General features: G+C 44.3%; 1 protein-coding gene across 1 annotated transcript; it reads right to left on the bottom strand.

Annotated features, from left to right (window-relative positions):
* Positions 1-3629: 3629 nt before the first annotated feature.
* On the bottom strand, positions 3630-13429 carry CTBS (chitobiase). The gene is made up of 7 exons (XM_019531181.1): positions 13286-13429; positions 12933-13071; positions 11600-11808; positions 10385-10556; positions 7835-7932; positions 5102-5263; positions 3630-4033 (listed from the first exon to the last, which is right to left on the bottom strand). Exons 1-7 carry the CDS (start codon positions 13406-13408, stop codon positions 3848-3850), a joined length of 1089 nt encoding a protein of 362 aa, XP_019386726.1. The 5' UTR covers positions 13409-13429; the 3' UTR covers positions 3630-3847.
* Positions 13430-13856: the final 427 nt, after the last annotated feature.

Raw genomic sequence — 13856 nt, 5'->3', positions numbered from 1 at the left:
CACCGTACCCTCTCAAACCCAGTGATGCTCTACCCTGACACTGCTGAAGTCTCCCATAGGATTTAAGTTTCAGAGGATTCTGAAGAAGAGGAAGTGACCATATTTTGTGATCTTCTCCATTTCACAGGAGAAATTTAACCAAACAAACAATCATGGCTAAATGAAAGAATTACCTCATGCCCTTTGCCTGAATTGGCATCAGGAAAAGAGCTTTGCACGTTTCCAAGAGACACCACCACCACTGTTGATGTGCTGTACATGGAACAGATTTTTGCTGCAAATGCATTCAGCATAAACTCAGGTTAAATTGCATTCAACAACACTGTTATAGTTTTGTCACCAAGAAATGTCCAGTTACACTTACTTAACTGCAAAAACAATTTGAGAAGTGTCATGGTTGATGTGTACAATGTTGGCCACTTTTCAGTTACCAGAGAAAGTAACATCACTTTTACCTGCAGTACGGACAGGGCCTGACTTGACAATAAACCAGAAATCGAGAGAGAAATGTTCCACTTCTATCACTAAATTCTTTTAGTGCATCTACAACTTAGTGAAACGGCATCAATATTTAAAAAACATTCCCAGTACCACAATCACACATGCAAATACCCTGTTACAGCCAAAATACTGGAAGCGTGTAATGGGATTGCTACTCAAAACATGTGAAGAACACATGTAAATGCTTACAGGGTGAGGTCCTGCCTATCTACGTGACCAGTAGAGAGTAGGACTCTTTTGAAAGACTAAAGGCAGTCTAAGAAGATTGCATCACCACCGCATGAGCTAAAGGGAGAAAAACACAAGCCGTTTAATCATGTCTTTAAGGAAGTTATCTATACCACCCACTCCCATTTACAGCAGTAGGGAGGTCCCTTTAAGGCTTCCAGCTGTGGCCACTGGTAGAACCTCCCTGGTGCTCTTCAGGATTTGCAATGTCATTGGGCAAGGGGTAAGCTCAGGGATATTCATGCTGGGACATGAGGCCAAATGCAGTGTAGATGCACTACGAGTTTCACTGCTTGTTCATTATGTTTAGTCCTGCTGAGAACATTTCCTTAACATTTGTAAGGGGGAGGCACGGGGGAAGAGTCACTCACACATAGCCAAAATCAATCTGCAAATAGTTTAATATAATTATACATTTCCAACAATAAATTATTTTGTGAAAATATGACAACTAACCTGAGATAAATTTTCAGAATGAAAAAATAATCTTATAAGCAGCATTAGGTAGACAGTAAAAGAAAGTTTAATGCATCCTGAGTTGTGTGTAAAAATACATGGATTTAGGACACGCAAAGAGTATTTAAGCTTGGGTTTCAGCAACAAGAAATCAGAGGTGAAAAAATTATTGTATACATTGATGTAGACCCTCACATCTCTCATTGCCATGTGGCAGAATGACTTCGGTGTTTTGGCTGTGTTGTAGTCTCACATTAGAAGTTGATAAAGTAAAAAAAAAAAAAAAATTGACAAGAGGATTAAAACAATGAGGAAGCAAATCCTTCAGTAATCAACTTTACTTTTTAATCACTGCTGCCTCCTGCAGAACCTGCACCATTGTCCCCCACAGCACAGTCCTTACTACCATCCAGCCCATTAGAAAAATGCAGCACTTTTCATCCCCTTAGACCACATTGTTAAAAAAACATTTAAATTTCATATAACCCTGTTCCACTGGTGTAGCTTGCCCTATTCCCTGTTCTGGTCAAACTGTGGCTATTAGTTGCTATTCATTCTGCATATAGAGGTTTCATGTTTGCTTTGAAATAATTATTTGCTGATATCTAATAGCTGAAGCATGTACGTTGTGCTTCCTGGTATTGGTCTCCGTTTCCATCTTTCAGCTGTTTCTTCACTCCCTCTGCATGCTCTCTCTAAAAACCTATCCAATGTGAGCCTGTCTCTTAAATGCAAAACAGCACCAGGTGGGTATTCCCATACACACTTGGGTAACAATGATGGACTGGCTTCCCTATCCTTTTCTATGTGCCCACACAATTATCCTTGGTGGCAACTTCTCTTTAGGGAAGGTTTTCTGTTGGTTTAAAAACACACAGACCACACAGGCTGGCAATACTCCATCACCAACCACAATGCAATGCTGCTTTCTGTATCTGCCCATTCTTCCATAGACTGTTTTTGCTCCACTCTCCTTTCCTGTGGTATCACATGGCATCCTTATTTCCTCTTTGTGACTGTAGGTATGAATGCTGCTTCCAGAGCCTGATCACATATTGTTCAAGAGCTGTCAATTTCTTCTCATATACCTCAGGCAGACATTAGGAAATGTATGAGACTTCTTACTGAAAATCCATTTATTCTATAAAAAGATCCATCTCAAACCTCTGCCAACCCTAAAGACCTAACCCAAATTCCCTTGCAATTTGACATGCTTTTATCTGACACTGCATATCCAATTGCCATCTCTCTCACACATAGCCCAAAGTTATTCTTCAAGTTCTGGGTATTATGCACCTGCACCATAAAATGCTCATCTACCACCATCACTCAAAAGCAGTTTCTCTCCTTTGCCTTCTTTCATGCTTCATTGCTGCTGTATCTCCTTCCAATTTCTTCTGCTTCTCTTGGTACTTTATGTTTTTCACTGACATGGACAGAACATAGCTACCATGTCCCACTCTTATTTGCATATGCTCACAGGTTTCACAGCCCAGCTACTCATGTGCCCCTACTGTAATCAACTGAGCCACAAGGAACAGCAAGGGGATCAGGAAGCAACAGCCTGTCAGTGCTCCTTTAACCCTCTAACTGCTGCTGCTTACTCAGCAGGAGTCCAACAGCAGCTGGAGTATCTAAGTGAAGTGGGCAGAGGGGAATAAGAAGTGAAGCAAGATCTGGGAAGAGGAAGGGAAGAATATTATGTGACACCTGGGTGGGGCCAGAGTCTTGCCTGACCCAGCCAGGGCTCTGCCTTCAATGCAGGCTGCTGCGAGTAGGCTGCTGCTCCACTAGGACACAGGCTACCCACACACCAGTTGCAGCAAAAGCTCTCGAGGGGTGCCAGTCTGGCACCTCCCTAAAATCAGTGCTCGGGACTAGTGTCCCACTTATTGTCCTCTGCTATAGCTATCAGCTAAACATCATTATTGTATTTCCTTGCTTACGATACACACTCCAATTTTCAGCAGCTAATTACTGGAAAAAAGGTGTGTAATGCATACAGAAAAATACAGCGCTAGGAAATGCAATGTACATTTCTTACTGTTACTAGTACAATTTACAGACAACTAGGAGGAAGAGAAGAAACCTCGAAAAGTTTCAAGAATAACAACCTCTTCCTCTGTTATTTAACAGCAGCATACAAACCTTACAGCAATACATCAAACTACAGCAGTGCAGTGACCACAAGTAGGAAGTTCAGAATATCAGATATTCATTTTAAATATTAATTGTAAATAATGTATTTTAAACTGGTTAAGAAATACTTTTCATAATATGAAATTTAAAATACTGGTCTTAAAAAAAGAGAGAGAGAGAGAGAGAGAGAGAGAGAGAGAGATTTCTTAAGAGTTCATGATTTCATAGCTTTTCGAGTTGTGAAAATAACAGAGCGATAGGTAAACAGCTAGACTAATAAGAAACATAATTGAAAATTGTAAAAATAGAAAATCTAAACAATCTCTTAAAATGAATTAATGCAATATTAAATACTTTCTAAAGTACTGGATAAAATAAAGTTTTGATTGTTTCAGAAGTTTTGCTCATAACCAGCATATGCTTGTAAGACAACAACATACGCATTTCTCTTTAGAATTAATATCCCATTCAATTTTTCATCATTCTAAACCAAGCAGTAAAAGCTGATCATCTCATGCAGTTGCTATGGTATCAAGGCCTGCCACATTGCTTCAGTTTGCTGTTCTGCTACAGCAGTTCTCGAGTAGTTAAGACAATCTCCATTCCACATGCCAATGCCTCTTAAACCACGTTGTTGTGCATATGCTGCTTTCAGGGAAATGCTCCAGGGATCATCATACCAGACTTGGTGAAAATGACCAAGAGCATCCTATAAAAATGTCCAGAATGTGTGTGTTAGTATAAATAAAAGTTACATTAACAGGACTATTTTAATGAATACAAAATGCCTAAAAAGTTAGGTATAACTCATGATACACAAATGTGAATATATGCAACAGTGGTTTTCCAGAGTCACTTTTTAAAGTATTCATGTAAAAATTTCTTCACTGCTTTGCAAGAAAGTTTAAAGTAATACCAATAGGAAACCTAACTACCCAGTCCTCTTTCTTCTACAAAAGATGATCCAGTAAACAGGGAAAAAGAACATAAGGAAAGCAGGGCTGATCTCCCAGACAAAGCACTCATTTTGTGCAACTCTTTTATAAAAGAGATTTGTTTCATTAAAAGGTTAAATGAAATGACTAAATTTGAAATTTGTTTAAATGATTTATTACTCTTTAAATAAACTTAAGGTTTGTGCTAAGATTTCAAGTATACCAGTAAATGAATGTCAGATTTGTTTTTTCCAGCAATAAATGCAGGTTTAGAAAAGGTTATGAACTTCTGCTAAATAAGTTTACATTACTTCGGGCCAGTACTCACTTTTAAGATCTTATAGAGTTATCAACAGATGAAGGTTATATAGAAAATAGAAGAGAGAGCGTGTCACTAACTGAATAGGAAATTACAGTGCAAGTAGAAGACTCCAGAGGTTCCAACAACCACTGCTTCCAAGTGAATTCTGGATGCAGTGGAGAAGAAAAAGCAGTGCTGGCTGCAACTCCTAATCCATCCATCAAATCAGCACTAGCTGAAAGTTAAGAGCAGCTTAAATTTTAGGCACTGACATTTAAAAAGGACCTTACAGCAGTGGAAGATTAAAAAAAAAAAAAAAATAGTGGACGTCTGTTCTACCAAATCTCTCCCTACGGCATGACAGCATCTCACTCTCAAGGAAACAGCACTCTGGTATAGAAACCTGCTTCACCATGTCTAGCACCCTTTTGTCAAGGGAGGGTTTCCCTGCAGATGCTAAGCTGGAATCCATCCACTATGCACCATGTGGGCAAAGTGTACCAGACCATATTTGGCCTAGAGTATCTGTAAAACAGCTTACCTTGTATTCATAATAAGGAGCTTCCTGCTCCTCATCCCATTGGCTCCCAGAAATTGAACTAGTCACTTGGTCCATTATTATTTTATACGGGACCTGACGCCCTGCAGCATCACTGCATGGAGCCCCATGGAAAGGAACTGGTTTAATAGAACAAATGTGATCCTGTGGAAAAATAAAAGGAGCTCAGGTTCATATTACTCAACTTTATGCAACTCTTGAAAAAGAATAAGCCTGGAAAAAAAAAAGAGGAAAAAAGGCACCTGTGAAAAACAACCTGAAATACATATTTGGATAAAAATTACTAGCTTTTTTTTTTTAAGCTAGAGAAAGAAGTCCATATAATTATTATTTAGTTGGAAGTTCCAGCTCCTCAGACTGGTTCAATGTAGAAAGCAAAAATCGCTGTTACCAACTTAATGACAGGATTAATAAAAATATCTATTTTATCTGTGGCTCATCGGTAATTCAAAGAAGCAAATCTCAGCAGGAGACCGGAACTGGAACTTGCCTCCCTCACCTGGCTTTCATGCACTCAAACCCACATGCATGGTACGTGGAGGCTAGGCCAGGTATTTAATTGGCACACCTAATACTTAACCACTGGCTCCCAAATCCCTTGCCCATTGCTCAGCCATCAGAGCTGAGCCTGACAAAGGCCACACACAGAGGGAGATATGACCAAGGAGTCATGGGGCAGTGGGAGGTACAGGGTAGGAGGAAGATGTCGCTCTGATTCTGAGGACTGAAGGCCAGTTAAGTAAGATGGGGCTTCCCCTACAGTGGAAATAAAAGACCAGGGATGGAAACTTCCAGGGACTCAGTTTTTTTGTTTTTTTTTTTTCAGTTGAACTACAGCTGTTGAACTCCCTGCAATTAGTACCAGCCATTCATATTGAACTCGACCCAGTGCTACCAAGACCATCAGGAAATGCATGTATGCTTGTGCACGTGTGTGGAGCAAAGGGTGTGTGGGGGGGGGTATCCTACTAATTTAGTCTACAGATTTCTAGTGTTTACAGGATTAGTTGGGGTCATGTTTTTGAAAGCCAATTCCTTTGCTCGATACCTTGTATTTAAATTTCTAGCCCTTCCATGAATTAAATGTTACTTACATTGGTGCATGATTTCCTGCAATGTCTACAAGTCAGGTTTACTGATTTATGTACCCAGCCTTTCAGTGGAAGTCCCAATATTCCTAAAGAAGAAATAATGGGCCCCAATGCTTTTGCAGATTAGGGCTGCCACAGATGACAGGCACCATCCCAACATATGGGGTCAGGGCCCAATCTGGTGCAGGTAGGGCTGGAATAGCAGAGCTGATGTGGTGGGCTTGATCAGGCCCAGACCAATCCCACGTGCTGGATCTAGTATACATCAGGCAAGGGATTTACCTAGCACAGGGGCAGACAGTTACTTTGGGCAGAGGGCCACTTACCCAATTTTGGCAGGCTGTCGAAGGCCGCATAGGTAGCGCCACCCCTCGACAGGGGCCTCACCCCTTGACAGGTGCCCCTCCCCCTGGTCACCATCTTGGGACCAATGTCCCAGCACCAGCGGGGCCCAGAGCGGGGCACAAGCTGGTAAGGGTCTGTGGAGCCGGGCTGGCCTGCACCAAGGAGGGGGCAGCTGGCCTGGCTCCACAGAGCCCCTGCCTGCTGGGACCCTGCACTCCTGCCACCCTGCTCTGGGCCCCACTGGCACTGGGACACTGGTGCAGGCCCCGTGCCCCCACTGGCTCCCTGCCCACTCACTCCCAGTGCCCCCCAAGCCCCGCGGTACAGGCAGGGAGCAGTGCTCAGCCCCGACCCCCTGCTTGCCAGCAGGGAAACTATGCTGAGCATGGGAAAAGTGGTCCCTCACTCGCCCTATGGCCGGAGCTCCCTGCTGCAGGCACTTGCAGCCCACACAGGGCTGTCTGGAACAGGCACAGGCAGTCTCATGCAGGCTGCAGCGTGGGGTGCTGGCCATGGGGCGGGCAAGGGGCCATTTTTCCCAGCACTCGGCACCAGCTTGTAACCCTGCCCACTGCCAGCCTGACAGTGGAACTGGATTACAAAAGCTGTTGCTGAATGTGGGGGAAGAAAGCAGCCCCTCCCCCACCCCATGCCCAGCACCCCACGCTGCAGCCACTCGCAGCTGGCCTGGGGCTGCCTGTGCCTTCTCCAGACAGCCCTGTGCAGGCTGGAAGCACCTGCAGTGTGGGGCAAGCGAGGGGCTGCTTTTCTCCATGCAGGAAAGGAGCCTGGGGAAGAGCTGTGTGGTGGGAAGCAGCCCCTCCCACATGCCGCGCTGCAGGCGCTCGCAGCCCGTGTGGGGCTGTCCGGAGCAGGCACAGGTAGCCCCACGTGAGCTACAAGCAGGCCGGATCCGGCCCACAGGCCGTATTTTGCCCACCCCTGACCTAGCACCAAGCATCCAACCCACAGTGCTGGGAAGGTTGGGCACCACTAATTTAAAGCATTTTATAACAATGCCTAAATCTCATAATCTTAAAATGTTACTATGTAGAAACATGAGGGACAGAAGTAAAATATCCTCTCTAACATCACACTGTCAAATCAGCTTCAGAAACAAGAAGTCCACTATCCAAAACATAAGTGTTGTGCCTGTACCACCAGATGACACTGATTTTGTTTTTCTCTACTGTAAAAATCAGTACCAAAAGTTACATAGTATATTACAGGAGTAAAAATGATTTAAAAATGGTTAAGGAGTGAAATGCCTTTATCTTACCTTAGATAAATTCAGGCAAGTATAGTCATAGCCATACCAGGGAACACCCATCACAAGCTTCTTAGGATGAATCCCCATATTAATGTAGTCTTCATATCCTAAATTAACAGAATATAAGTGTGCCCGGCTTTCACGTTAATACAGTGACAAGGTTCCAAGCTTGCCAACACTAATTTTTTCAACATTACTGAAGAACAATGACGATGAAAAATATTCAAAAACAAAAAAACAAAAAAACACATGATCTACACCTGTAATATTTGTATAGGACAGTTTCAATAGGGGTGTTCCTGCCTCAAGCAGGGGCTTGGACTGTATGACTTGTGGAGGTCCCTTCCAGTCCTACTCCGATTCTTTTGCTGCTTAATATTCCATACAAATTCTTAATAATTCAAGAATTAACTATGAAATACTACAATACTAAACACCCAAAGTGAAGGTCGATGTTGGGTCATGTTAAAATGAACATGTTAAGGAATGGTTATGAAGTGACATTAAATATAAATCAATAATATAAATATAAATATAAATAAATGGCATTAAAGACAAAACAAAGTGGGAAATGTTAAAAAATAATGCTAATAATGTACATGTTCCATTGGCGATGCATGAAAGAGGTGCATGTGGATGCACATGCACCCCCTGAGCTTTGTGGGGCACCCCCTGCAAAAAGGCATGCCAACACTGCCAGTGGCATCTGCAGGCAGTCCCCAATGGCTGCTGGTCACTGCTAGCACCAGCGTCTGCTGGTGTTCACCAAACCACTGGTTGGTGCTTGCTGTGTCCCCACAGCCTCTGGGGGCACACAGCATTCATGAAAATGTTCTGTAGTCTTACTTTTGAATATATGATGTCCACTCAGACCTGGCCTACTTAACTCATAAAGAACTCAGTAATAAATACTCAGATGCTAGGCCATTAGCTTCAGGAATCCAATACAGTCCCCATCTTTTTCTGGTGTACCTCAAGAGTTTCTGGTCTCAGGATAATCCCCAACAGAGGCATGTCCATATCACAAAGTGCTATCACTGACAGTCCAGTAAAACAAAAAATAGCTTAATGCAACTCTCCCTATGCACCTCTACAGCCAATCACACCAGTTTGAGATTAAGGCATATTGGCTGAACAGCAGGTATGGAAGCCTGAACTTAAGTTATACTCTACCAGTGCCAAATTCTGTCTTTTATACTACCACTCTGCATAGGGAAGACCACTGGCAATGTGTAGGGGGTGCATGTGGGTGCACGTGCACCACCTACAAGAAGGCACTGCTGACACTGCTAGAGGCACACGTCACTCATGGGGAAGACCTGAATTAGAAGCACCCAAGTGACAGATCTCAAATAAATACAGCCTCCCCAGGGTTTCCCTTCCCACCTAAGGTGAACAAACTGTTATATTCCTTGGCTGGAAGCCAGCTGCTCCCCACTTCAGGCAGGGTATTTTAAAAAAATGCCTAGCAGTTTTACTGTCTCCTCTTCTGCTTCCAAACCAAGGCTTGCCTATTTAAAGATGCTAGTCACAATAAACTGTTTAGAATATCTGAAATTATGGCATGGTTTGCTTGGCTCACAGAGATTTTAGGATTCATATACACTCCCGGGCAAAGCGAGGATTAAAACACAGGCACATACAGCACTGCTCAACACCCACTTCCAAGAAACGCAAAGGGTATTAGACTTTAAACATTACACAAGCAGAAATTGCTTCCTATTTCCACTGTTGTGAAAAATCACGAACTGACAGTAAGTGATCCAGTAATCTCTGGCCAGGTCTGGACATATACACCAGCTACTGAAGCTAGAGGAAGATACCTCTGAACCCACACTCTGTATCAGTGTAAGTTAGATGGTGCTTTTTGGTCAAAGGGTTGGACCTCCCCATTGGGTTCATCCCCCTTGGCAACTTTCAGTTGATCTGCAATATGGTCTGTTCCTCCCCTCTGACTCCATCTGCAAAGATCAAAGTGGAGGCTGTTGGGGGGGGGGGGGGCGAAAGGAGACAGTATTCTCTAAAGCACTTCTACAAATAGCTATTAACTGAGAGGCCACTCCCAGCAGAATACATAAATCTTCATATTATCTTCCCTCTCTTTTCCTATTGTTGGTTCCCCCACTCCACTCAGAAAACAGGTGAGACATTTTGAACTGCCATTTCATAGCATCCAAGTTAACCTGCCACAGAGAGGTACTTCACACCTTTCAGAGATAAGTACTTAATGCTCTTTACAAAGAAATGGATGACACCACTACTGCACCATGTTTTGCTTGCATTCTGAAAGTTTGTCTCATTATGCCATGCAATTGTGATATACTGTTTATCCAGTGTCATAAAGCTCCAAGGAATCTATACTCTTCAGAGGTTTTACCCGTGTCTGAGGCTTTGGGGGAAAAAAAAACCAAAATAAAAACACAACAACTTCCAACAATGCAATCAAAAAGCATCCAAGAAAAGAAAAGGAAAAAAAATAAAGTGCCCTCACCTAATAAGCTATTCTAATAAAAAAAAGTATATGCTGGCTGGTGATTTTTTTTTAAAATAGAACCTTACCACTCACGGTCTTATTATAGGGAGCATTGGGCCTTGCAATGCATTCTCCCCAGTTTTGACTCTGTTCATCATACGACATCACAAACACGAAATCACAAGCATTCGCAAGGCCAATGTAGTTATAGCATCTTTGGTCAATGCATGCTGGAGACCAAGCCACATCAAATGTCACCTAAGGGAAAAGAGCAGAAGTTTATATTGCCTATGGAATTGATGTACTTTATTGTTCTGATGCTTGTTTTCAGAACAAGTCTGCCTATAGAAGTATTCATTTAACATGCATAAAAATAGGAGAATTAACTTGCTCCTTCTTGTCTTGTCAAGTCTGTGACAACTGTAGTTTAAAAATCACTAAAGAGATCAGAACATTACATCTCTTGAACTATAGCAGGGCTGTATCCAACCCACATATGCAGCCCATGGACTCCTGTCCTACCAACACTTTCCCTATTGCTTTGGCTGTTCTGATGTGTGTGGCAGCCAAGGTCCTTGGGGCAAAACAGTACAGGAGGCAGCCAGGTGAGTTTGCTGGCAGTGCCAGCACAGGGGGGGCAGAAATCACATGGTGGGGGGGGGAAAAACTTATCTGTGCAATTGTAATGGTGGTGGTGGGCTGATCACCAGCATGGTGGTAGAGGTGGGCAACTGCATGTGGCAGGGATCCCGAGGAACCCATGTGTCCCCTCAGGCAAGCAGACCTTACAATGTGTGACCCAGGGCCTGCAACCTATGTGGTGTGTGGCCTCCGGCTGCTCTGAAAATTAGATTTTTATAGTTTAGGGCTGTCCATTTAAAGATACGAAAACTTTTGTGAATCTCTCCAACATTATACCGCTAATTTCTAAAGACCTATTTTTTTCTGATCTCATATGTACACTGTCAAGAAGTTTCATTAATCCATATCACTACCACATTGTTATAGTGAATGGCAAGTGATTTAGGAATGGCAGCCAATAATATACCAAAGAGGGCTATAACATAAACATTGTAAGTCTCAGCAAAACAACGGTTCTGTTTTTGTAACTAGGTTCCACAGTAGGAGAAGTTTAACGATTCTTATGAGAAAAATAGATGGTCAACAAGCAAAATGAACAAAGCACACAAGTGGAAAACTAGGACTAGGAAAGGTTTGCAGAAAAATTTAAATACGTAGTCTATACTAGATGAGGATTTCAAAACATTAAAACCTATACTTATACAGAATGCATCTTATACCTGTGATCCTGGAATTGCCCTGTGAAAAGCATCTGTAGTTTCTTTCACTAGATTTGTTAATGCATCATACTCAGGCGATAACCTATTAACTGCTTGCTCTATATCAATATTAATTCCATCCATATACTGCTTTTTAGCCAGTTCCACCTGTTGAGTTATCCACAATTCTCTCGCAGCAGGCTCAAGCATCTTCTCGACAGGTACATCTCTTAAACAGGACATCTTTGTAAGTTATCACTTTTAAATCATGGTGCCAGAAAGAGTGTCTTTATCCTTAGTATTTACTTTGAATCACAGAAAATGAGCGTGGGAAGGGACACCAGGAGGTCACATCTAGTCCAATCCCAGCTCAAAGCAGGACTGCCCCAGCTACATCCTCCCCACCCAAGGGTTGCCCAGCAGGGTTTTGACAGTCCCCAAGGATGGCGCTTGGGGGTTGGAAAGGACCTCAGGGAGGTCGCATCTAGACCAATCCCCTGCTCAAAGGAGGGCCATCCCCAACCATCCCAACTTCGTACTAATGCTTCAGTTTATAGCACAGACCAAGTCAAGTGTTTAAGCTTAAATTTTGAGAAGTGCTAAATTACAGGAGCTTCCTGAGAATACTACAAAACCGTGTACTCAACAAGACAAAATTTATTTTTCTATACGTGTGCGTGAACAGCATTTTCAGGTTCTTATCTCCTATTGCACTTTGTTCACCATCTACCTTTTTCTTCATACATGCAGATAGGATATTCTTGCTCAAAACCAGATAGGATATTCTTGCTCAAAACCAAACATTTTAAATCATGAATATACATTACTATATTAATGCCAATATAATACTAGTTATAGTGTATAATAACTAGTCTATTTACAATGCAACTATTATATTGTAAATATAATAGCTGCACTGTAAATATATGCAAGAATGACCTGGCAAACTTGCATACTTCTTTCTGCCCATGTGTCCCTCCCCATTCCCCTGCAATTTCTACCGCTCACTTCCACCCGAGAGCTTTATTTGGCTGCCAGAGGAATAGTTCTGTTACTGTGCAAGAAACAACTGCAGAGTTTTCCGTGCTTATTCTTTCTTTTGAATATGTAAAAGCCACAGGGAACTGCAGCCCTATCTGTATTGCTTTTACAAATATCATATTCAAATCATAGACTCAAAAACTGAGGGTGGAAAGGGACACCAGGAGGTCACATCTAGTCCAATCCCAGCTCAAAGCAGGACTGGCCCCAGCTACATCCTCCCCACCAGAGCCTCGCCCAGCCGGGTTTTGACAGCCCGCAAGGATGGTGCTTCCCACCCGTCTGGAAGCCTGCTGCCCGCACTGCAACCCACCTTTCAGCACTACCCTGGCCCCCCTGGCATGAGCGTAACACATGAGCTCGGGGTCGTAGGCTCCGAAAGTCGCCACCGTTGTGATGTGGGTCCAGTTGTAGAAGCGCCACGTCCCGCCGCCGACATCGAACACGAAGACCTGGGAACGGAGCGAAACCGCACGAGGCTTCACAGCGCCCGGCCCGGCCGCCGCACCACACGGGCGGGGGCTGAGTCCCCCACACCCACCCCCCGGCGGCCGCGGGGAGCGGCACTCGCACGCAGCCGCGCGGCTCCTCCACACCAGCGGCCCCAAGCCCGCGGGGCCGCCGCCGCCCAGCGCCCCAGCACGCGAACCCCGGCGGCGCGCGCACCTCGAACTCCCGGGCGCCCTGGATGGGGCGGCAGAGGTCGGGGTCGCCGCAGGGGCAGGCGGCGGCCAAAGGCAGCGCCACGAGGGGCAGTAGCAGCGCGAGGCGGCCCCGCAGCAGCCTCATGCCTTCGGCGTCCGTTCGGCTGTACGACGGGAGGGGACAAGGCACAACCCGAGCACTCGCAGGACACAAACGCACAGACCACACGTGCGTGTCAAACACAGAGATTTATTGGGCGGCCAGAGCGAGGCTGGTCCGCGGCGCGGCGCGTGATTGGTGGTTCCGCGCAGGGCGGGGTCAAGTCGGACAGCGCAGCCGGGCGCATGCGCAGGCTTCGTGAGCGTCCACGCGCTGCTGCAGGTCTTCAGGCGCCCGCCGCCGCTCGGCGGAGCTGATCTGGGAGTCTGTGAAGAACGCGGGGGGTGAGCGGGGTATAAATCCAGTTTATACAGCAGTCCAGTGGGTTTTTTAAATGCAGTAGTAATGTGCATTTGCCTCTCTGGCATAAAGTCTACTCAGTACAGTAGATCAGTCATTAATGTTGCATCACCCGATGAAACCTCCCAGAATA

The sequence above is a fragment of the Crocodylus porosus genome, unplaced genomic scaffold, assembly GCF_001723895.1.
Source record: "Crocodylus porosus isolate Cpor-Errol unplaced genomic scaffold, CroPor_comp1, whole genome shotgun sequence".
Classification (NCBI taxonomy): Eukaryota; Metazoa; Chordata; order Crocodylia; family Crocodylidae; genus Crocodylus; species Crocodylus porosus.
The sequence above is the reverse complement of the archived record's forward strand: the minus strand, read 5'-3'. Positions and strand labels throughout refer to the sequence as shown.

Coding starts and splice junctions, on each gene's coding strand:
- CTBS (XM_019531181.1), bottom strand. CDS start 13,408: ATGAGGCTGCTGCGGGGCCGCCTCGCGCTGCTACTGCCCCTCGTGGCG. Junction 11,809..12,932: donor GGCCAGGGTAGTGCTGAAAG/GTGGGTTGCAGT, acceptor TGTCCTGTTTAA/GAGATGTACCTGTCGAGAAG. Junction 5,264..7,834: donor CTTGCCTGAATTTATCTAAG/GTAAGATAAAGG, acceptor ATTTTTCCACAG/GATCACATTTGTTCTATTAA.